The sequence below is a fragment of the Amphiprion ocellaris genome, chromosome 5 (genome assembly GCF_022539595.1).
Source record: "Amphiprion ocellaris isolate individual 3 ecotype Okinawa chromosome 5, ASM2253959v1, whole genome shotgun sequence".
Taxonomy (NCBI): Eukaryota; Metazoa; Chordata; class Actinopteri; family Pomacentridae; genus Amphiprion; species Amphiprion ocellaris.
This window is the reverse complement of record NC_072770.1, coordinates 18546698-18569730: the sequence shown is the minus strand read 5'-3', so window position 1 is coordinate 18569730 and position 23033 is coordinate 18546698. Positions and strand designations below refer to the sequence as shown.

General features: G+C 40.2%; 1 protein-coding gene across 4 annotated transcripts; it reads left to right on the top strand.

Moving 5' to 3' along the window:
- Nucleotides 1-1972: 1972 nt before the first annotated feature.
- Nucleotides 1973-23033, top strand: sfmbt1 (Scm like with four mbt domains 1). 4 transcript variants are annotated; one of them, XM_023299320.3, is made up of 21 exons: nucleotides 1973-2124; nucleotides 7208-7265; nucleotides 7356-7450; nucleotides 8954-9197; nucleotides 9963-10051; nucleotides 10785-11037; nucleotides 12108-12205; nucleotides 12530-12631; nucleotides 12850-13009; nucleotides 13135-13217; nucleotides 14674-14800; nucleotides 15431-15544; nucleotides 15720-15762; nucleotides 15860-15927; nucleotides 16041-16180; nucleotides 17823-17932; nucleotides 18319-18494; nucleotides 19242-19372; nucleotides 19468-19692; nucleotides 20866-20994; nucleotides 21175-23033. In XM_023299320.3, exons 2-21 carry the CDS (start codon nucleotides 7241-7243, stop codon nucleotides 21313-21315), a joined length of 2553 nt encoding a protein of 850 aa, XP_023155088.1. In that variant the 5' UTR covers nucleotides 1973-2124; nucleotides 7208-7240; the 3' UTR covers nucleotides 21316-23033. The 4 variants fall into 4 exon arrangements, with proteins under 4 accessions (XP_023155088.1, XP_023155086.1, XP_023155085.1 ...); XM_023299318.3 differs by having other exon boundaries at nucleotides 1974-2124; nucleotides 15863-15927; nucleotides 19194-19372; XM_023299317.3 differs by having other exon boundaries at nucleotides 1978-2124; nucleotides 19194-19372.

The window sequence follows — 23033 nt, the reverse complement described above, 5'->3', positions numbered from 1 at the left end:
AAAAATCTCACAATGTGCCTTTTTTCAATAGCTTGTGCTTGCTTTCAATGGTGTTTCAATTTCAATTTACACATTTCTATGCTCTTTCACCCTATTCTAAGTATTTAATTTTGTGTTTCAGATTGGTTCTTTGAAACATCTTGGTGCTGTTGCCCATCTGATACCTTTTACAGCACTTTGGTCACCTCAGGGTGTTTTAATCGTGCCATTTCAATAAACTTTATCGATTCTTTTAGATTTTTTTGGTGCCTATAGATCATAATCTCAGGCACAGAATAGGAGAAGCCCTGTGTGAGGCCATCAGAGCGTCTTCAAAGCACCACAGGGATTTTTTTTTGTCAGTATGAGAAGAACCTGTGACGTTTTACTGCCACCCAGCGGTCAGGTGCTTGAACTGCAGCTCCCCGTCAAGACGAAAGGCGAGGAGGAAACGTTTTTTGCAGAGCGCACGTCTTTATGATCTGTCCTCGTCCTCTGTCCCCTCAGAGTCCCGCGATGTCTGCTGCAGGATGCATGACCAACCGACAGAAAGATGCACCGAGAAAAAAAAAAAAACAATCTGCTCAAGTTTTTGGGAGATTTGCCTTTATGCAAACAGCCTTAAGCCCGATGCAGCATTAAAGTTGTAAGCCATTTTTTCAAATGAAATGACCAAACACACTTGATATATAAAATTTTCATGGTCCAAAAAAATAAAAAAAAGATCTTCTTTTCGCACTGTATGTTTACTAAACCTCAGTTTCCAAATATTAGTCTCCCATTACAAAGCTTCACAGTGCAGGCACCTCTGCACTTTAATAAAAATGACTGAATAAATTTGGGAATAAACGCCTTCCCCCTCCTGATTTATTCATGGCTCTCCGATTGTTTCCACTGTTCATGCGAGATCCGATCGCTTTTCTGCAGCCAACGTTTATTGTATTGTTTCCACCTGAGCGCATGCAAAAAATAATAATTTTTTAAAAAGCGATTTTTTTTCTCTCCCCCTTTTCTTTTGTTATAACAGACATCCAAAGGGGTCGGGCTATTGTGGAGGATTATATGAGGCAGAAGCCTATATATGATCCAAGTGAGCGACAAAATCTGTTTCAGACAACGGGTTAGGTTTGAAGACTCCAAGAGAGGCTTTGCCAAACGAGAATGCACTTATTTCGCAAAGAAAGCGCGTTTATGATATGAAACGGATGGACTTTGAGCATTGCACTCACAGTGTCAACGCATATTTCCAGCAGTTTCTCCCGCCCTGTCTTCCCCCCCCCCCCAAAAAAAACCGACTTGACATCCCTGTGCAGCAGAAGTACCGAAGCAGCAATGACATATGGCTGTTTTATCCAGTGATTATGGTGGGGCGGTGTTGTTATTTATTTCAAACTACTGGCTCAGGCAGCCCCTTATATAGCGCATTGTGGGGTGTTTTTATTTACTTAAGAAATATTACACTGAAGGGAATTAAAGCCACTCGAGGTCATCTTCAATAACACTATCTATATTCCAATTCATTACAAGACGAATTGCTTTTTTTCTGTGGCAAAGACACACTCCACTTATCGAAAGTGGGTCGATTATATGTGCAATTAATTCCAGTTCAACCATTAACTCAGTGTTGATTCCGCTGGGGATAAAGCCCCTTTCCTCGGCTGATCTGGCTCACCCTGCCCTTGTTTATGGGAATTAACGCGAGCTTCACACACTCAGCTTTTTTCTCTTCTTTTGTGTGTGTTGTGGATTTTTTTTTTCTTCTTCTTTTTTTTTAATCTTGACTCCGGTTGTGTGGTGTTTTATTGTGTGTGTGAAGATGGAAGTCAGTGTGATGTAGCCAGGCTCAGAGGCATATAGGCGGCAGAACATGCGCAGTGGCCGTTTGTGCCATATTGGAATGAGGTCGTGAACGAGAAGTGCGTCAAGTTAACGCGAGGCTGCGAGGAGAGACGCGGTTTGACCCTCGACAGGAAAAGCCTCGCGGGTTGTCTAGGCGACGGTTGCAACGCTAATTCCTATAGCCGTCTTATTTTGCAAAGCTCAACCGGGGCTCCTGCTTCCTGTTAGCGCTAGCTTAACGCTGCTACGAGCCAGCAGGCGGAGAGGAACGGCATCTAAAAACCGACTTGGAAAAACTACTTAGCGGTAAGAGGCGAATTTTGCGACTAAATATTCACATGCGCCGTGTTGTTTGTCACAAATTGCTAGCGGTGTTTTGTACGCCGGTGGCGCGTTCGTCTTTTTTCCCGTCTCTCAAAAAGAGGTTCGGTCGAGTGTAAGCGCCCTTATTGCTCGTCAGCCTGCTCTCTTATTGCTCAAAGCCGTGACGTTCAGTAACTTGACTCGGACACAGGCGATGTTACCATGTGTCCACGGAGTCCCACACGGCCGCTACACGCACAGCACCCGGGTTTTTGATTCACCGGACGGGTTATTTAGATAATTTCCCCCCAACGGTACGTGTCATGTTGGGCTCAGTGTGAAAGTTAAGGCGCTGTAGTGGCTCCCTGCAAAGCCATCGCGTTGATGGCCCATCTCTGTTTCTGAATGCTGCGGCTCGCCTGGACGAGCGGTGCAATCTTAAGCTAGTTACACTTCAAGGATTTGTGTGGAAATTTCCATTCATTTGCCCTTGAACAGTATATTTATAATATCTTGGAGCTTACATAATGAAGGTTGCACGACCTCATCCGATTTTGTTTTGTTTTTTAGCTATCGCCAAACAGGCTACATTAACTATTTGCTATTTCTTTCGCCATTAACTAAAAAGCTGATAAACACTGGATAGTGCTCGCTATGTTATTGTTATTCTGTTGTTGTTTTATTCCACGTTGCACTTAATGCAAAGCTAGCAGCTATTCTTCTGGCCCTTAACTTCCCTATTGTGCAACTTGAGGGATCCACTGGCAGCGCGGCTCCGGTTGACGTGCCGCTGTGCAATGACAACCAGATACTGAGTGGAGCAGCTCAATGAAATTATTCAAGAAAACGTGCCTTTTTTTCCATCTGCATGCTCGGTCTGGAATTGCTGGACAGGTTTGCTGGTTTTTCATTCACTGAGCAGGCCAACTTTTATTAGTGCAGCCCTTTGTGTTGCCAACTGTGATGTTCATATTACAGAAGTTGAGGTTTTGTGGAAAAAAAACATCGCGATATTTAGGTTTTCTGCGATATTTGTTGTGATAACAAGCATTTTTCACTACATGACTAATGGGAAATAATATATCCTTGTAGAGTGATTGGGGAGGTTTTGTAGGGCGATGCATCTCAAAAATGAAAAATAATCTTTAAAAAAAAGCTAAAAATATAGAGATTACTTTTTTGAGTGTCAGTTGTTTTGAACCTTTCTCATGTAGGTTTTTGCATCTCAATTGATCCCTCAGAGCTTTGTGATGCTGATTTAAACAAATTTATGCCACCTCATGCCAACAAAGTGCCTGTTTTTGATCAACTTTATCCTTTCTGTGCCTGAAATAATTCCATACGACTGATACTGTGTTTGTTTTTGCAAACAAAGTCCTCCTTTTCAGGGTTTCCCTCTTGTCCCTGGCTCATTATGTTGTGCACATGTGGTGCCTGCATGTCAACAAACTCCGAGTATCCAAGGAGCCTTAAATCAAAGCAAACTATGTTATCAGATAGACTTCTATTGTGTCAAGCCGCAGAAAAAAAGAAAGTTGTAGCATGATATGTTTGAGTTTTACTATTGAACAGGCACATATCGTGATATTTGTGCTGAAATGATAAAACATTTGGCGTTTTTAAAATCGCCATGGGAGCTGTAAGGTGCAGTCCTGATGGGTGCAACCTGCTTCTCAATAATTCATGTTTTTTTAAAAAAATCATATTTATGTTAAGAGGAGTTTAAACCTGCTTTAACACTTTCAAGGACCATTTATCAGAAATTCCAAAAAGCAAACTATTTCCCTGATGACCTTTGACCCTAATGAACTATAAACCAGATGCTGTTGGTGTTGTGGACCAAAGACACATCAGCCGTAGTTGTGCAACTATTCTAGTACAAAGCAGAAGAGGGGAATTTTGTTTGTGATGCTCACAGTTGCAAAAAATACATTTGAAATATATAGCAGAAGCGCATATTTCCATAAATAATGCCACGTTTAATTAATATAATGCACAGATTTGACCGTAAACAGTTTTTATTGTGATCTACCAAAGAGATAGTTCTGGTAAAAAGTGTTGAAAAATGACATCTGGGGATTATTTAGAGTTAGGTGATCACATTTCCCATAGAGATGTGTTGCTGTTGAACATGTTCCTGTTAACACTGTAAATAAAACTTGAGTAATTTCCTTTGTATTGAGGTGAGGGTGTCCATTGAGCCACAAAACCAAAAACACTACCTGCATGTTTGTTAGCATGTACAGTAAAAGTAATATCACACTTTATGGTGTCACAAATATGCAAATAATAAAGAAAAACAAATACATGAGAGGTTATGGGTTTTTCTATTATTTTTCTATGTTTCACTACAGCTTGGTTAAGTGCAGTTAATCCATCTCTGTACATTTTTCTGTCTGGGAACAGAGTTTTGGACTATAGGTAATTTTTTCGGGGTGGATATCAGTGTTGATTATTAGAAATCAAAGACCCGATACCTGTTATTTGGAACCAATATCAAAATTTAGAATAACAAACTCTGATGTAAAACTTTGTTGAAGTACGTGTCAGGTTGCAGATATTATTTTCTACCTTGTTTTTCACTACATTACTGCTTATGATGTAAAGTCATCCTCTGGTGGTCAACAGATGCAAGTAAGAGGTGTTTGGGGAAAATATTTCTCTAGAAGTTGATTCTGTTTTGTAGAAAAGCTGTAGTGCCTGTAAAAATCTACTTTGTCAGGTTGTGTTTCCCACTGAGAAAGGCTTTGTTAGAAATGTTCAGTGGCATGCTAAGTGCTGATGAGACTATGATTCAGTAAGTGCTGATAAAGAGGATGTAGTGAGGATCTTGGTTGTCTCGGAGTGCTTGTTTGTGTGTGTGTGTGTGTGTGTGTGTGTGTACATCGGCGTGGGTGTGCGCTCATTTGGCCGTTTCTCTTTCAGGTTCAGTCAGACTCTCTGGTGGCAGAAAGATTCAGGCAGACTGCTGCGAGCTGTGGTCCGCGCTGGCCACTTACTGTATATGAAACAGGGGAAGTTGCTTTTCTTCCTGTCTGCTTGTACGAGCCGAGGCTGTGCTGCAGAAAGCCCCACCACCTCATGCGTCAGAGCAGAGCATGAAAGCTTTTCTTTTGAAATTTTGTACAAAGATAGATGCCAGAAGTGTTGCAAGCAATATACCACTTAGAAACGGCACTCAAACAAAGGCGCTGTTTTATTTGGTTGATTTATCTTGTTTGAGCTGCATCTAAAACATAGAAAAGTGAAAGTGAAATTCATTTAGACAGAGGGCCCATGATTTTGGAGATACTGGAGGTGCAAAATATAATCAATTGAAATCCCTCCCTCCTTCATAATATGTCAGCTTAGCATCAGGAGTTAGAATATAGCTTCTTAACTTCAAGTCTGTATTTCTGCTCCTATCTGCGCTGCTCTTTTTTTTTTTTTCCTCTCTTGTGTTAAGACTGACCCCCTCCCCGGGACAATGAGGCCTTCTGGTGTATGTGTGTGATGGAGGGAGGAAGGGGGAAGAAAGACGGGGGGGAGTCTGGAGCAGGGTCACGGGTGAAAGGCGGCGCTGATCCCAGGCGGAGCGCGGGGGTCGCAGTGGCAGTCCAGTGGTCGGGAGGGGGGGTGGCTTCTGATGGTTTTTAATAGAGACGTCAGATGTGACAAAGACGGGCCTGACAGGGCGGCTGAATGGAGCTGCAGTGACAGAGCAGCTCTCCTCAGCATCCCATACAGCACGCTCTCCTCCATCGTCACGCCCAGCGCTCCCCTTCTCCCTCATTCACGCCACCTCTCTTGTTGTATTAACTTTATTTCATCTATTTCTCACAATGTTGTGGGTCAGTTTCATGTGTCACAGTTTGACGTGTGTGTCCACATTCACGTCAGGGGAGAAAAAAAAGGCACACAGTTTTTAGAAAGATGAGTTTCACAAGTAGAAGTGAGGCTGCGTGAGATTAGCGTAGTTTCATATATTTTCCAGCTATCACATACCATCTGGTGTGTTACTTAGGTGGTAAGTCCAGGACCAAATAGAAGCACTTTGAATATTAATGTTGGAACTTCAGCAAAGATTTGGCAGCTCTATTATCAAGACCCGGCAGTCCTTGATTTTTAGAACGGCTGAGAGATTCAAACAAATGCAAATTCATTTCTTTTTGGCCTTGGAGCAGAGTTTGCAAATGAACGTTGTTGGATTTGGTTTGTCTTCAGTCTGCAGTTTGACCCTGTCGTGCAGGTTGTTCTGCCCACAAGATATTGTCATGATTTTAATTGTCTGTAGCTGCCGGCTGCCATATTGTTTGCTGATAGATGTGAGCTACAGTACAGTATGCTGTACTGTAGGTATGTGAGCCAGCCAGAGGAAGCCTTAGTGACGATTTCCAGCTCTTTGTACGACTCTTTTCTGATACATTTTTGGCTTGTGCACTGCTGAACAGGCTGGTATATGGCAGCAGAGCTACCTGTCACATCTTAGTGTGGTTAAATGTTGAGCTCTACAGATAGTCACGGTAGTAATCATGTGCTACAGATGACTGGAGGAGGGGTGTTAAGTGCAATACTTCACATTCTGATTTAAAGATGTTTTCTTCTGCTTGTGGCCAGACTTTTGGACTAAATGTCAACCAAAGACTGTTTTTTTTTTGCAGAACCAGTATTGATTAGATTATTATATCAGTTGTTACCAATCAAGGGCACCTATTGCCTTTATTTGGAACCGATATGAATTTGTAGTTAAGATGAAAATCCTGCTGTCAAAATAAAGAGTAGCACAAACTGCAAAACAAAACTTTGTTGAAATGATATTGTTTAATTCATAGAGAACTTTTCAACGCTTATCCTTCAGTATTGATAGGCCAGCACTTGTCATGTGTAACCAATCATTTAGTTCGGTGGGCGGGACTTTGCTCGAGATCACAGAGTTGGAATTACAAGTAGAGAGAGGTGGCTGCACTGGAGCCAAAGTAGTGCAATTTTAGAAGAATTCAGCAGGATTTGGTTATTTTAAAAAAGAAACAGATAATCTGGATACCGGATCTGGTAATATTTTGGACCACTCACTGGTTAATAACGCTCCTCCTCTGTTGCCTCCCAGAAGCCCTAGTCGTGGCCTTGAGGGGGCACCAGCATGAGCCAGGAGACACTGGAGTCCGGTAAGAACTGAACAGCTGTGTGAAATGAGTAAGATAAAATGTTGGAAAGCAGACTGGAAAAGAAAAACTGTGTATGTGCGTGTCTTCCAGATGGAGACTCTGCTCAGGATGTACCTGACTTTAACTGGGACGATTATTTGGAGGAGACCGGAGCTGTTTCTGTGCCCCACCACAGCTTCAAACATGTGAGTGACAATCTTCATGGCTGGCACACATCACTGGATAAGCTTCTACTGGCTGTTCATAATCGATTACTAGACTTCTGTGTAAAAATCTGTACAAACTGTCTCTTAAATCTGAAAACATACTTGTATGTTTGGAATGTTTTCAGATAATAAAGTCCCTAGTAATCTGTAAATAAGCTCCTATAAATACCTTCTGCAGCATCCATTTATGTACACAGAAGTCACTGTAGTGTCACCGCTTCTACAGTTTTAGCACAGGAGTTGCCAGCTGGTATGCAGGTTCAGTGTTTCCCCCACAATTAGAATCTGTTTGTGGCTTTAACTGACTTTGAAGGAGCGGGGAGGCACACTCATGCTTTCCTAAATTATTAAATAATGCTACATATTAGGTTCTCCACTGCAAATAATTTATTTGCAAGTACTTTGTGACCAAAAAATAATAATTAGTGTAGGCCTCATGGAGAACTGGGATGTGACGTAGGTCCAGAGGGCCTTCGTTGTGGAAAGTGAGCAACCTACTGTAATTAGTTATAAATTGTGTATATAGGCCTAAATTTCAGAAAAACGGCTATGCAAATGTTGTGTACTGTGTTTGCTGCACCAGAAAAGGATATAAAGGACCGGTACATGCAGTGTTGTGATGGTCTGCGTCTGCCTCTTCAGCACTATAGAGTTGTTGCAGACAGTAATAGGTAAAGTAAAGACCTAAAGTCAGAGATCTTCCTACCATAGTTTGGTGCAGTGGATCTGGTACACTAGGCTGCTTCCATGGTTATAATAATCTAACTGAAGAGTTTGTGAGCAAACAGCTGTATGTTAAGAGCATCAAGAATTGAACTGAATTGAAAATTGAATTGAAATTGAATCAATAAACTAACTTAACAGAGTTAACCTAAATGCATCAGTTTTGCACAGAGGTCTTCATGATGCTGAACATTCATGAATTACGGATTGATTCTATTCAGAAATTCAGCCGGCTGTCTTCTGAGCAGGGAAAACCCAACAACAGTCCTTCCTCCCACCCATGTTTTGATTCAGATTGTGGATGGAGAGGAGGGGCTGTTCACAGACTGGTCCATTGTGAATGTGTTTGAGAGGGAGAGGAGGGGGGTGGTGTGACTCTACAATTAAATAAGATTTTACCCATTGTAAAAAGTAAAAAAAACAAAAAATCAATGTGGTGCTCAATGTTGATATTTGCGGCAAGTGGCCACAAATAAATCAATGAGTGGGGAACACTAAAGATTTATGCACAATAAAACTCCTGTCTTTTCTTTGAAGCACTTTTGTTTTTTGTGTAACCAGCTGTAGAGCATAAATTGAAATTATTATTGTTATTATTAATCAGTTTATTTAAAAAGGGACCATGTACAATATTAAACATAAATGTTGCCATTTGATGTATTGCACTAGAGTTAGCTTTAAGTTAATTTCCATCCGCAGTCCCTTGGCAGGTCACAATGTAGTTTAACTGCAAGTTTTCATTGAACTTTTCTGTGTCAGGTGGACCAGGGCCTGCAGACAGGACTGACTCCTGGCATGAAGCTGGAGGTCTGTGTGCGCTCTGAGGCTGACAACCCTTACTGGGTGGCAAACATCATCACCACATGTGGTCAGCTGCTGCTGCTACGCTACGAGGGATACCAGGACGACCGCCGTGCCGACTTCTGGTGTGACATCATGACAGCAGACCTTCACACTCTGGGCTGGAGCCGGCAGCACGGCAAGAGCATGAGGCCCCCTGAGGGTGAGGCATGGCGGCGACTGATATGGTGTTTTTTTTTTTAGTTGTAGGAAGCATAGTGAGAGGATCAACCAGGAAAAATTTCATATATTAACTGTTCTTCTTAAATTGATGATTTATATTTTTAGTAGTAATTTTAAGAATTCTATTTTAAGGGTTTCCGTCTTTTTATACGAATGCCCCTGGGGCAGATCCTGTGGTTGGACAGGCTCTGCAGTCAGAGGGCACATAGTTTCTTTCTATGCACATGATGTGAAATTGTAATTTAATGGTCGAGCTCAACTAAGTAATGGCACTTGTGTGCATTCAGAATGATGATTATTTCTGTTCTCCTGATATGCTGCTGCGACAGTTGCCCACAGGTGAAACTCTTGGGTTTCCCTTCTGATGTTCTAGTTAAATGAAAAATCGTTTTGTCTGAAAATAGATAATCTCACCATTGAAATAATTTGACTTATTTTTAATGTAGTTTTTTTAAATTAATGGTGGCCGAATTATCACTTAGACACCTGCATGTATGTTAACTTGCTAGAACAAAGAATTATCACTAAACAAAATACCAAAACAGCTGAAACACTCAATTTTCTCTTTCCGGGTGTGATGGATGACACAAATATAAGTTGTTTATAATATGAAAGTCTTACCAGATGGGAAGGATCTCATAATATTTCTTATTTTGGAGCTGATGCTGTGATTCAAGGCAATCTTAAGAGCCTTCTGGTTATTTGATGAATAAGTTAAATGGTGCATGTGAATTATCTACCTCAGGTGTGCGTGAGAAGCATCAGGACTGGGAGGCTCTGCTGGAAAAGGCCTTGGCTGAGGAGTGCAGTGTGCCTGCCAACCTGCTGGAATTGGTAAGACGGAGATACGAGAGGCTGTGGGGCGTTAACGTTTGTCTTTTTTTCAAGACTACGTCTGTGCCAACAACAATTTCCTCTGTCAGTACAGATTTGATTAATTTTAAAAGACATAAGACTGTTTAGATTTTCACAATCAAGTCACACTTTTCCAATTATTGTTTATGTGGTGAGACAAGTTCAATAAATACAACTGACCTGAGAAAACCACCGAGCTGACTGTTTATACCCTTAGGTGATCTCTGCAGTCTCAACACGTGCACATGCAGACAGACTGTTTTGTTTTGCTGTAGTTTTGTACTTATTTGTATTTTACCTACAGTGTAGATTTAAATCTCTAAGCATTTACTATGTTTTTAATGCTGGTATGTAAATGACAAAATTGTAGGAAAAAAGCTGAAAATGTCCTAACTATATCAGATTTTAGATCTGTTATAAAGTCTGGTATGTGTATCCTGCGTGACGTCTAAAGTCTACAAAGTACAAGTCTCTGAGCTTTTGTTTACACCACCAAGGCTGTGCTGCTGAAAGCAAATTCGCTGAAGGAACAGCCTGAGAAATTCTTCAGAGCCATTAGTTAGCTTTCAGTCACTGAGCTTCAGTTCTGCCACTTAGTCATGCAGCACATTCTCTCCAGTACAAATTCCTCTCCTTGCTGTGGCGCGCGTTCATCTGTGTTTGTGTGTGTGAGCTGTCCGCTTCGTATTTACCACCCCTCACCCGCTTCCAGCCCCAGCGTGGTCGAGACCCAGTGGAGCTTCTGTGTGCCGGTTGCTATGTGGAGCTCCAGGACAGCGTTGACCCGGGGCTGGCCTGGGCTGCTGAGGTGGAGGAGAACGTCGGAGGAAGGCTGAAGCTCCGCCTCGTAGGCACCGAGGGCCTCCCAGACACACCCGCAACCCTCTGGCTCTTTTATCTCCACCCACGCCTCCACCCACCCGGCTGGGCCAAAGAGCACGGCTGCACCCTCAGGCCTCCTTCAGGTCAGCGCCACTGACACGGGTCAGGTTTTATATTTAGAAGGAAAGGAAGAAAGGAAAATTGATTTGTACATGTCCATGTTTACTGCCAAAGCAGGCGTGAGTAATAGTTCAGATCTAAGGGCACATAAAGAATTCACATGGATGCATGTTCAATTATTTAGCATAACTTTATTATTGTCCATTACACAGTTTCCTTTGTGTTGAAACCCTGAATCAAAACTTGTTTTATTACTAATCATTATTAGAAAAATAAGTATTTGTCACATTATGTGGGTTTTCCGAATTCTTTGACAAGTTCATGCTTATGAAATACAAGAGACTACTATTCAAAAAGTAATAGTATCCCACTAGACCTTGAAATTAATTTCCATGCAGGATTAGATAGATCATTGTTTTCAGGACAACAATCTGCTTATACTCTACAAGTGTATAAAGTTTGGTAATTTGCAAGCTTTAAGAAGCACCAGAGGCTGTAAGTCTCAACTGACACAGCTGATCTGCCTTACGTACCACTGCAGCTTTAGTCTTATTGATATTTAATACCGTGCTTTATTGCTAAAATGTAGTTTCTTCATACCGGGATACTGCTTTTGGAAGGTAATAACAGAGTGCAATGAGCAGTAAAAGTGATCTGAAAGAGGGTAACTCTTCAGGTGGACCTTTTTAATCCTTCAATAATAGAATATGGAAGATAAAAGGCATATTTATAAGTGATAAAAGGTAATAATTTATGTTCAACCTTATTAATTCTGCTCATTGTCTTGTTTATAAAGTGGTCTGAAACCTAGTGTTCTGTGATAAGAAGCTTGTGTTTTGTGGTTGCAAAACTGTAGGGCAGCATTGATTTTTTTTCTCTCTCTTTTTTTTGGCTTGTTTAATTAACTGTGGACTTTTTGGAGGTCTAGACCAAAGAACAATCTGACAAACAGGGTGTGTTTTGCCAAGTGCAAGAATGTAGTTTTAGTTATTCAAATAAAAAAAGTATGTCCTTGATAACCAGACTATACTGCAGTCGTCAGGAAGTCAAGTTTTCTCTTCTCAGCTGATTTATGTGCATTTGTTTGTTTCAGACCTGTTGGCACTGCGGACCGAGGAGGAGTGGGAGGAGGTGAGACAGAGGATCAGTGAACTGCCTCAGGATGAAGCTCTGACTGCAGAGTTCACAAAGGTACTGTCAACAGTGCTCTTATCTGGTCTCCTTCCTGACCTGAACGTTTCACTGTTTATTCACCAGTTTAGATTTTGGTAATTATGTGTTAAGCAAAGAGTTTGGTGATGCTCTCCTCTGGATGCTGAAACATTCATGAGATCAGGGCTTTTGAAAATGACTCCACATACGTGTGTGTGTGTGTGTGTGTGTGTGTGTGTGTGTGTGTGTGTGTGTGTGTGTGTGTGTGTGTGTGTGTGTGTGTGTGTGTGTGTGTGTGTGTGTGTGTGTGTGTGTGTGTGTGTGTGTGTGTGTGTGTGTGTGTGTGTGTGTTGTTTGTTTCAGGATCAGCCTGCCATTTCTGCTCATTGTTTCAAGGAAGGGATGAAACTGGAGGCTGTTGACCCTGCTGCTCCTATTTCCATCAGACCCGCCACTGTCACCAAGGTAACAGACTTTCCTATCAAATCTGGTTCTCCTACGCTGCAGTGTTGTTTTTCTTCCCAGTTATTGTTTATTTGCCTTAGTTGTTAATATTTTCTATCTTGATTGCCAAACTGTTTGTAACTCAGTTGGTTTTAAAAAAAAAATAGGAAATGGTATCTGGCCTCAAACGGTACCTGACAATGTCTGGGTGTCCCAAAACGACCACCTCTGTACCTCAGGTTTTCAGTGAGCAGTACTTCCTGGTGACCATGGACGACCTTTGTGGTATTGAAGAGTCAGAAGGTGCTGGTCGTTCTTTCCTGTGTCACAGAGACAGTCCAGGGATTTTCCCTGCTCAGTGGAGCCTAAAAAATGGGCTCCCCCTCAGCCCCCCACCAGGTTTGATCTGTCACATATCTCTTTGTCATAACTTAATATCAGAATGTTTGTGATAGCAGTAATTAGATCCTTCATACTTTCTCAATCTGAGCTCATTTCTCTCTCTTTATTTGTATCATGTGCAGGATACCAGGGTCCAGACTTTGACTGGGCAGATTACCTGAAACAGTGTGAGGCCGAAGCAGCTCCTCAGCATTGCTTCCCAACTGTAAGTCAGCCTCCACTGGACCATCCTTTATGTAAAACCCACCATCAGAGGCTTTTCCAACCCTCACCAACCAGCAAAACAACAATAAAATGTGTTTTTTTGTATATGGTTATCATATCATGTTGTGAAAGCTGTGTCCACAGGCAGTGAGCCTGTATGCATCAATTAAAATTTCAAGATTAGTCGAACCCAGTCAGAGCCAAAAACTCACTCTTCTTGCTTGGGCTTCGTTATGCAAGCAGCAGTTCAGGCTACTAAACATTTAAACTCTTTGTATACAGGTGCCACCTCTGCATGATTAAATGCCAGATGCAGGACCAAATAATTTACAATTGTCACAAAGCTGACAGTATTCCTCTGAGAGTTGTAAGCCTAAAATGCACAATATCAGTTTCCTGCACACTTCTTGTATGAACACCTTGACATATCAATGCAGCAAGATACAAGTGTTACTTCAGCAGCATGAGGGTAATCATAAATTGAAAACAGCTCAGTTCAGTGTTTTAGTACAAAGTTTCTCTACTGCAGATACGTGAGCATGAGTGCCGGAAGAATTATTTGGTTCTATTTGTAGTTCTGTATCTTTTGAAACACTATACCCTGTATTAATAATTATGGCACAGTTGTCTGAATCAAATAGCTTTTCAGTGGAAACCCCTTTAGAAGTATCATAGTAGCTTCTACAAAACTTTTCCAGGCATTTCTGAAATGTCAAGCACAGTGAACTTTTCAGTTCAGTCAAAATCATATTGCAGTTATTTTATAGATGTGTGATATGAAAAACAATTTGATTGAAAAATGATTGAGCTTTTTTTTTTTTTTCCTGTACCAAACTGTTATAATCCTTTTATGTCTGGATAATGTGATTTGCAGGCTGGAGCATCGCTAAAGACCACAATGTTTCATTTCTAATGGTATTCTGTGGCACAATTGACCTCTTGTCAAAAAAAATGCAGCTCCTGCAATTTAAATATTGCTAACTACTGCCTAGCTAAGTGTTTTCACTGTCTATAGGTAGCAAATTAATCAAATTAAACTGAAGATTTAAACAAAGTAGCCCCTGATGCAGTTGGTTGTTTTTAACTTGTTACATTCCTCTGGTGGTACCTTCAGTAAAGTGCAGCTTTATTTGATGATGTGTAACTGGTAGCTTTGATCACTACACTTTATAAGCATCTTGCCCAACTTTGCTTATATTTTTCTTTCCAATACATTCAGAAATATTTTCCACAGCAACATGCCTGTCATAAATGACAAAAAGTGAGAAATGAGGTTTTACCAACGTGACTGACAGTGTAATCGAAATAGCGGCGATGAAAACATGTCCCCACTGCGTGATGGGGATGTAAGCTGGCGACCCACTGTGACTTTTCTCTCTTTTGTGTTGTCATGGACAAATTTCACACCAAGAAAAAACATCCTCTAGTGTGAAACAGCTCTTTGTGTTTACCTGCAGGAACAGTGTGACCACAGCTTTAAAGAGGCCATGAAACTTGAGGCTGTCAACCCGCTGTCACCTGAGCACATTCACGTGGCTACAGTCACCAGGGTCAAAGGGCAGTACATTTGGCTGAGCCTGGAAGGTGAGATGGAAACTAAATGAATGTGTTTACTTTGGTGGAAGAAAGTAGACAAAAATTAACAAGTATAATCTCCTTGTAGCCCTACAATACATAACATGTACAGAATGAACCTAGTTGATCAGCCGCCTTTCTTTCTTCCACTGTTTTGGGAAGAAAGCTCTGAAACATACACATAAATTAGAGCATTTTTCACTGATTCATAAGCATAATTACTGTTGTCACACACAACACCACATCTTATAATGTACACTTAAAGCACCCAAAAAATAAACCTTTCTACCATTATAGCTGACTGTTTTGACTAAATAGCTGGAGTTACAGTGAAGAAAAACATTCTTCATAAAATGCATTACATTTTTGCATCTAAAAATCACATGGAACTGCTACAAGATTGACAAAAAGATGTCAACTGACTAGTAATTTTGCAATGAATAATTCATTTCATCATAAAGGGAAATACTATAGTACAAAACACACCTTTAAAATATACTTCATATTATTACTATTACGGGATAATGATGCCACTCCTATGTCCGTGTAAGAATGAAGTCTGCAGCATCTTTACCATTGCTCACAATATATAGGCAGTGCTTTTGTAATATATGTGTGTGTGTATATATGGTTTTATAGGTCTGAAGCAGCCCATGCCAGAGCTGATAGTTCATGTGGACTCCATCGACATCTTCCCCGTCAGCTGGTGTGAAACAAACGGCTATCCACTTGTCTACCCCATCAAGCCCTCAGGTATACAACATGAGTCATCGCTGTGGACTCCCATGGCCTGTGCACGGCTGCTTTAATGAGACTGTTACTAAAGCACTGACTAACATAATGCAACCCTTACTTCACCCTGATCTAGAATAAGTGGCACAGTGTAATAGCGTGACTGAGCACACATTAGTCTCTCCTTGTTTTTCAGTGGAGAAAGAGAGGAAGATTGCTGTGGTGCAGCCAGAGAAACAGTGAGTATTAATGGAGAGGTGGTGATTGGTTTATTGCTTTAAATGGATCAAGTCCAGCAACCTTTCAACACTGAACTCAATTTTCATCACTTTACAGCAGAACTCCACCCAAGTCTTCATCACCCGACACTGTCAGGCAGCAGATGGCAAACCAGTCAGAGACAGGTGAGCATGTCTCAGGTCTTAGGATCCTAAACTGCGGTGCATTCAATTTTCTGACTGACTGCGTTGTCTGTGGTTGCTCCGTCATTTGTATTTCATTTTGTGAACCTGTGCAGGGCAGGGCAACGGGAAGTACTGCTGTCCCAAGATCTACTTCAACCATCGTTGTTTCTCAGGGCCTTATCTTAACAAGGGACGCATTGCCGAGCTGCCTCAGTTTATTGGCCCTGGAAACTGTGTCCTTGTACTCAAAGAGGTGAGAAGGCTCCTGCTGCTGTTAACTGTATGAATATCACAATCCATAAACACAAACATGAAGGCTGATGGTAATAGATTGAGCCAGATATTTTAGTCAGGCTGATGTCATACCTTTGAAGAGTGATGCCGGGAAATCAGTTCATCAATTTGAGCCAAACTGAAATATGTCCACAGTTAAATGGAAATGCTGTTGATGGTCCCCAGAGACTAAATAGGGACTAAACATTTAGTTGTCTTTTTTCCAATGTACTTTTTCCTGTGTGGTATGGAGAATTATTGAATTTGATCTAAGTAATTTCAAGGTCTAAATAAGAATGTGGGACCATATTAGTGTTGCTTGACATTTGCCCTCATTCTGAGTTTCTACAAATAAATCTATCATACAAGCATTTTTCATGGCATTTAAAACCGACAGCCAGCGCAGTTCAAATGTTGCTGCTCTGTCGCAAGTGCCTCATAACACTACCAAATCCAGACATCTGTGACAGAATTACTTTGGAAAAAAAATGTGGTACACTATGACAAGATTCAATCTATTCTAAATTCTCAGGAGTTCTTCTGGTAATTTTGCAGTTCTCAAGCACCTTCCTCCTATAGGGTTTAAACACATTCATAAATACACATATACAGTGATGTGGTCATCAGAAAATGAAATTGACTGTCTTTTCTGTGTAAGGACATCATCATTGTATGGCTGCATTCACCATGGAGACAGTGATTAACAAGACTGCAGTGACGGTGTAAAAATTCAGTTAAAAGAAATTATTCCACGCTTTTCAACTAATTTTCAGTTCCTATATATAAATGACACTAAAGTATATTGAGGAGGACAATAGCACAAAAATATTATTTTAATGTGTTAAAGGAAAATAATACATGTGTAGGCAGCACATGTCTTCTTTTAGGAGAGATGCTGTTTCTTTTCTTTCACGCTGTGCATTGAACCTATCTTTGAGCTGTACAAGCCACAGTATTTAGAGCTACAATCTTCTGGAAATTACTTGGCAACCTTATTTCACAGAATGTAGCCTACGTGTTAACTGTTGGATATTAAAGGCCTTTATGTACATGTAGCTCTTTGTAGTCAGCTGTCAAATATGGTCTGAAAAATCCACTGAGGACTCTGGGGAATGTATTGGAACTTTGGCGTTGTTTTATGACCAAATGCCTGCAAAATGCATGCTCTGACATGTTTAAAGTTTAGTGAAATTTGTGTTTAGTTCTAATTAGTGTAAGTTAAGCATGCTCACTAATATGCAGCACATTGTAAACATGAAGGCATCAGCTTGTTTGTCATGGTGAACGCTGCTGGGTCAAAGTCACAGAGCTGCTAGTTTGGTTGTGGATCCGTATTATAATAGTTCAATTGGTTGTATTTTATTTCAAAATGTACTTAAAATATATGAAATCATGATTATCTGCTAACTGGCACACTTGGTAGAGAATATAGATCACAGTAAAGGCCACTTTATACTTTGATTGACTTTCACAAAAGTAAAGACACTAAACTTGTCTCATAGTCATTTTGGAACTTTGATGTCATTACACAATAAATAACACTCTTAAAGAATAAAAGTCCCGCTCTCCGAACCTGCAGATAACCTCATATTGTTGCATTTCTTCTCATATCTTGTTTCCAGGTTTTAACTCTGCTGATAAACTCGGCATACAAGCCCAGTCGTGTGCTGAGGGAGCTGCAGCTGGACCAGGAGAGCCGCTGGCAAGGCCATGGAGAGACACTCAAAGCCAAGTGAGGAGAAACACCATTTAATCCTCAGCTCTTTAGAAAACCTGCAGGAATAGTACAAGTGTTCACAGCTGGCCTATTTGAGGGCACATGCTGCATTAAAAACATACTTGAAGCACAAATAGAAATAGATATCTGCACACTGCAACCCAGCACAATCTCCTGAGCCTTGACTGCAACTATGATTTAGCTGACAGCTTCTGTGTTACTTTTAAAAGAGACCTTGCTGGTCATAGCCTTGTTACATCACCTGTGAACATAATAAAAGCTAAAATGAGTCGAAATAGTCACATTCATTTTGCTGTTTTGTTTTTGAAGGACTAACATTTATTCAAATGTGAAAGATTTATCACTATCTGTTCCCTGTTCAACTTTGCTTTAAACATCAGGTACAAGGGAAAGAGTTACCGAGCCACTGTGGAAATTGTTCGAACTGCAGACCGTGTGGCAGACTTCTGCAGGAAAACCTGCATTAAGCTAGAGTGCTGCCCAAACCTGTTTGGACCTCGTATGGTTCTGGAGCGCTGCTCGGAGAACTGCTCTGTGCTCACCAAGACCAAATACAGTAGGTGGTTCTATGTAACTAAAAGACAGCTCATTGAGATTTACAGTTATGTATCAAGTAATCATGGGTGGCTGCAATCTTAACAAAAGAGGCAATGGACCTAATAAAAATTTATTAAATCATCCATTTTTAATTGTACAGGAATCAGTATACCTTATCAGTTATTCTAGACATATTTGAAAATTGTTCTTATTTAGCACAAAGCTTATTCATTTTTTAAATTTGTGTTGCTCATAAATAGAAATCCTCAGTGGTTACATGAATGCTCTCTTGAATGCAAATATTCTGTGAAGCACGGTGATACAGCTTCAGATTTACTAATTGCAATAATCTTTGGCGGGCATTGAATAAGCAGGCATGGTTGGCAGAAAATGTGCTATAATTGGCCTCTTTCATTTTGTGCAAAACTGTTTTGTCAGCACAAAGTCCCAGATTTGTTGATATGTTTACTGCAGCTGCGCCTCAGTGTTGAGGTTAAGAAACTGATGCAATATGATAGCAACAGACAAGTGATTACTTTTCTTTTGTCTTTTTTCATGTCACTCAGACCACATTACCATCCCATTTATCGATGCTGAGAATATTAAAGAATACACGCATTAAAATGCGATTAATTTCCACCTATCTCAGTGATTTATTACAGTCTCTTAGATATGTCAGATACAACATTACACAGAAGGTTTGATGTCTTTTCACCAGCATATTACTATGGAAAGAAGAAGAGTAAACGTGTCGGCCGTCCACCAGGAGGTCATTCCAATCTGGAGGGTGGAGTGAAGAGAAGAGGGCGGAGGAGGAAGAGGAGGAAGCAGCTCTTTGTCCATAAGAAGAGACGCTCTTCAGCCTCTGTGGACAACACACCTGCTGGGTCTCCACAGGTATAAGACACATGGGAATTTTCTGCATTCAGCATTATATTAAATGATACATCTCTTTGTGTTAACTGTTTGTTGTCTGTATCTTTGGCTCACAGGGCAGTGGAGAAGAAGAAGATTTAGATGAAGATGACTCCTTGAGTGAAGATTCTGGTTCTGAGTTGCAAGATGACCTACAGGATGATTCTGAACAGTCGGTCAGTAAATCTCAGCCCACCACTCCGTCCCCTTCCCCACCGGCAACACCCAGGCCGACACGTAGGCGACGGAAACCACGTTCACCCTCATTCTCTGATGATGAAAACCGCCCACCGTCACCAAAGGTAATGAAAATTACAAAGAAAAGGCAACTTTTGCAATATTTCTGGTTAATGTTTCCAGGCAGTGAATCTCTAAATAGCACACACCTATTAAAAAATCATATTCTTTTTGTTCTTGTTTTTCACTCTGCCCCTTTGGTCATATATAATTGCCTTCCTCTCATTAACATTGCATTTTAACCTTCTGCAGCCCAAGCACTTTGTATTTTTTGCTCCTGTTACATTCTCACTGTGAGCTAATTTTTTGCCGCAATATAAAGTTGTGTGCATTTATAAATACAACAGAACAAGAAGTAGGCAGAACTTTAAAATGTGTTTTATTCAATTTTACAAAATTATCATGCCATTAATCACAAAAACTGAAAGTTGAATTTCTTAATATTGATTTTCCAAAAATAAATAATACTGGAATCAAAATCTGCAACATTTTCTCAGGTGCCCATGAGTGTTACCAAAACTGAAAAAAAAGTACTGGCTCCACATACAATAGATATTTTATCACTTTCTATATTTGTCTCCTATTTGCTATGTGTAAACAGCCAGACGTTCAGCAAAGTTCTGTTGAAAATTCCCTGAAATTTTTTCATGTGACTGTTTATTACGGCTCAGACACTCATGACTTCTCAAATGTGCCACAGATTGTTAAAGTTTTTTTTGTTGTTGTTGTTGTTGTTTTTACAGAATCTGGTAACTGCAAACTTTTTAAATTTTTTTAAATTTTTAAATAAGACATGTCGAAAAGGTGATTTTAATTCAATAAAGTCCAACAATTCTCTTTACTTTTTTGCAGTTTCTGGCTGGTAAATGGTGTAATTTGGGAGCTTTAAAAAACAAACAAGCATGTCTTTCAATCCTGCTGGCGGGTTATGTAGTTCAAAGGGTTAATAACATTTTGAATCGTGTTTCCACCACATTACACTTGGCCTCATTATTCTGCTTCAAGGAAACAAAATGATTTCCAACCGCTTCACTGTTTCACTGGGGCCTTTAAACCTTTTTTAACAGCTTCTGAGGAAGTCAGTGAAACTCAAATAGCCAGAATTTCTTTTATGAAATATTTAGGTCTGATACCCTTCTCAGCATCAATTGTAAGGGTTAAACTGAGTTGTGAGCATTTCCACTTTGGCGGGGAGATCTGAGTTTATGTTTGACTCGCTCTTATCTGTGCGTTTGTAGACGTCAAAGGCTGAGCCTCCTCAGAAGTTGTGTTTGGACACCAGCCCCCTGGAGTGGAGCGTTACTGATGTGGTTCGCTTCATCAGGACCACTGACTGTGCACCTCTTGCAAGGATTTTCTTGGATCAGGTACGAAATACTCACAGATGTAATGGACATGGCCACACAGAATGAGAGCTCACTCTACTGCAATAAGCGCATCATACACTTGTATCCACGGTGAGAAATCGAAGCATTTTATCAGCTCTAGGCAGTTAAATAAAAAACATATCGAAATAGCATCTCATATGAACTCGTGTGTGTTTGTAGGAGATTGACGGTCAGGCGCTGCTGCTGCTGAATCTCCCGACAGTGCAGGAGTGCATGGACCTGAAGCTGGGACCGGCCATCAAGCTGTGCCACCACATCGAGAGGGTCAAGCTGGCATTTTATCAACAGTTTGCCACGTAGCTGATGGGTGAAAGAACATGGGATGAGACTGCATCCTGTTCTTTGAAAATAATCTTGTGAAAAACAATGTATTTTCCCATTTTGACTTTTCTAACACTGGACATCCTTTAGAATCCTACATTTACCACATCCTGTCGGACAGACGTGAACATAAAACAGGCCAAGCAGCGCAACCTGATCCTTGAAAAGACAAGCTACAAAGAAGAGGGTCAAACACACTTCATGTGCTTTTTCGGAAAGACTAAAGAGAAGACTGAACAGGAGGAATTCAAGGCGCTTTGAAGACACAAATAAGTGTAAATAACAGATAAGCATAAATGCCTTAATAAAATACATCTTATTTTGATGTGAAATCAAACCATCACCAAGGATTTGCTTTCAAGTTGAAGCAGGTTGGTCTCTAGCCATGTTTTAGTTAAGGCTTTTTGACTTGTTTGTGTTTTTTGAATCCCTTAAATTTCTCCACTTATTTTTTCCTTAAGAGTGACTGAGCACCACTGATACAACTCTTCAGGTCCATCCATTCATAATTTCCAACCTGCCTGGCTATCTTTAAGGAAATACCACTGAATCAAAGCTTTTTACGTGACAAACTCGATCCCAGACTATTTGGCATCTGCCAGTCAACATTTACCATCATCTGTGGAACTTCAATGAGGTGGACTTGCTTCCTAATCTGGTGACTACTGGCTCAAGTGTAATTTCATTGAACAGGTGTTCAATATTTGCAGTGGAAATGACTGCACGGGCCACTTAGATTTAAGCACTTGAAAGAACTTTTTTTTTAGAAAATGTACTTGACTGCATAAACTCCAAGCTGTGCGCCTGAATAACAACACACTGTAAGCCCTTTGTCCTGTGGTTTCTACTTGGAAGAGACTTGTTTATATTCTTAAAAAGATGTTTTGGCCCATCAGTTAGGTGAAGACAAAGGTAGCTGCTTCTCAAAAATCAAAAGAAGTTGCACACAATCAGTACTGATGTGACAAACAAGAAAATATTGGTTTGCATTAAATTTACTTGTGAGCATTGACATGTCCGAAGACCATTTGCAAATGTTAAGCTGAAATACTTGATATCAAATTACAATAACATCAAGGGGCTTTGATCTGAAGAGACCAAATTGCTTTTTTTGTTTCAGCTTCTACAGTGTGTAAAATGAGTTTACAGTTCAAAGGTTCTGTAATGCAAGCACAAGCAAAACCATGTACTATATGATGGTAAGCAATTACAACAATGCATGTTTGTATATAGTGTAAATAATCAAATGTCTTCTAGTGCAACAGGGTGATTCGAAAGAAAAAAAATATATTGAGTAATAAACTTTCTGCATAGTGTGTAAATGCCCAAACTACACAGTATATTTGCACAGAATAGGCCTCATCTTTAACCTATGATTAAAATAAATTCAGCTACAGTTGATGGAGCCATTTCATATTGAGTCATTTTAAGAGTTAATGATGAATTGACAGTTTTAAAGCAAGAAGATATTCTTAAAATGCTTTTGTAAATCTTTTTTTTTTCTCTGTTTACCAGTTCATGTAGTGTGGTTTACTGTAATGTGCTTCATTTGTGTGACAAAAAAAAACCTTCTTTGTTTACTAATTTGCTTATAGTTTTCAAAAAGCATTGAATTTTTATTTCTTGTTTGGAGAGTATCATTGCTATTTAAAAAGAACACTGCAATAAAATAAAATAAAAACTAAAACGTTGAACTA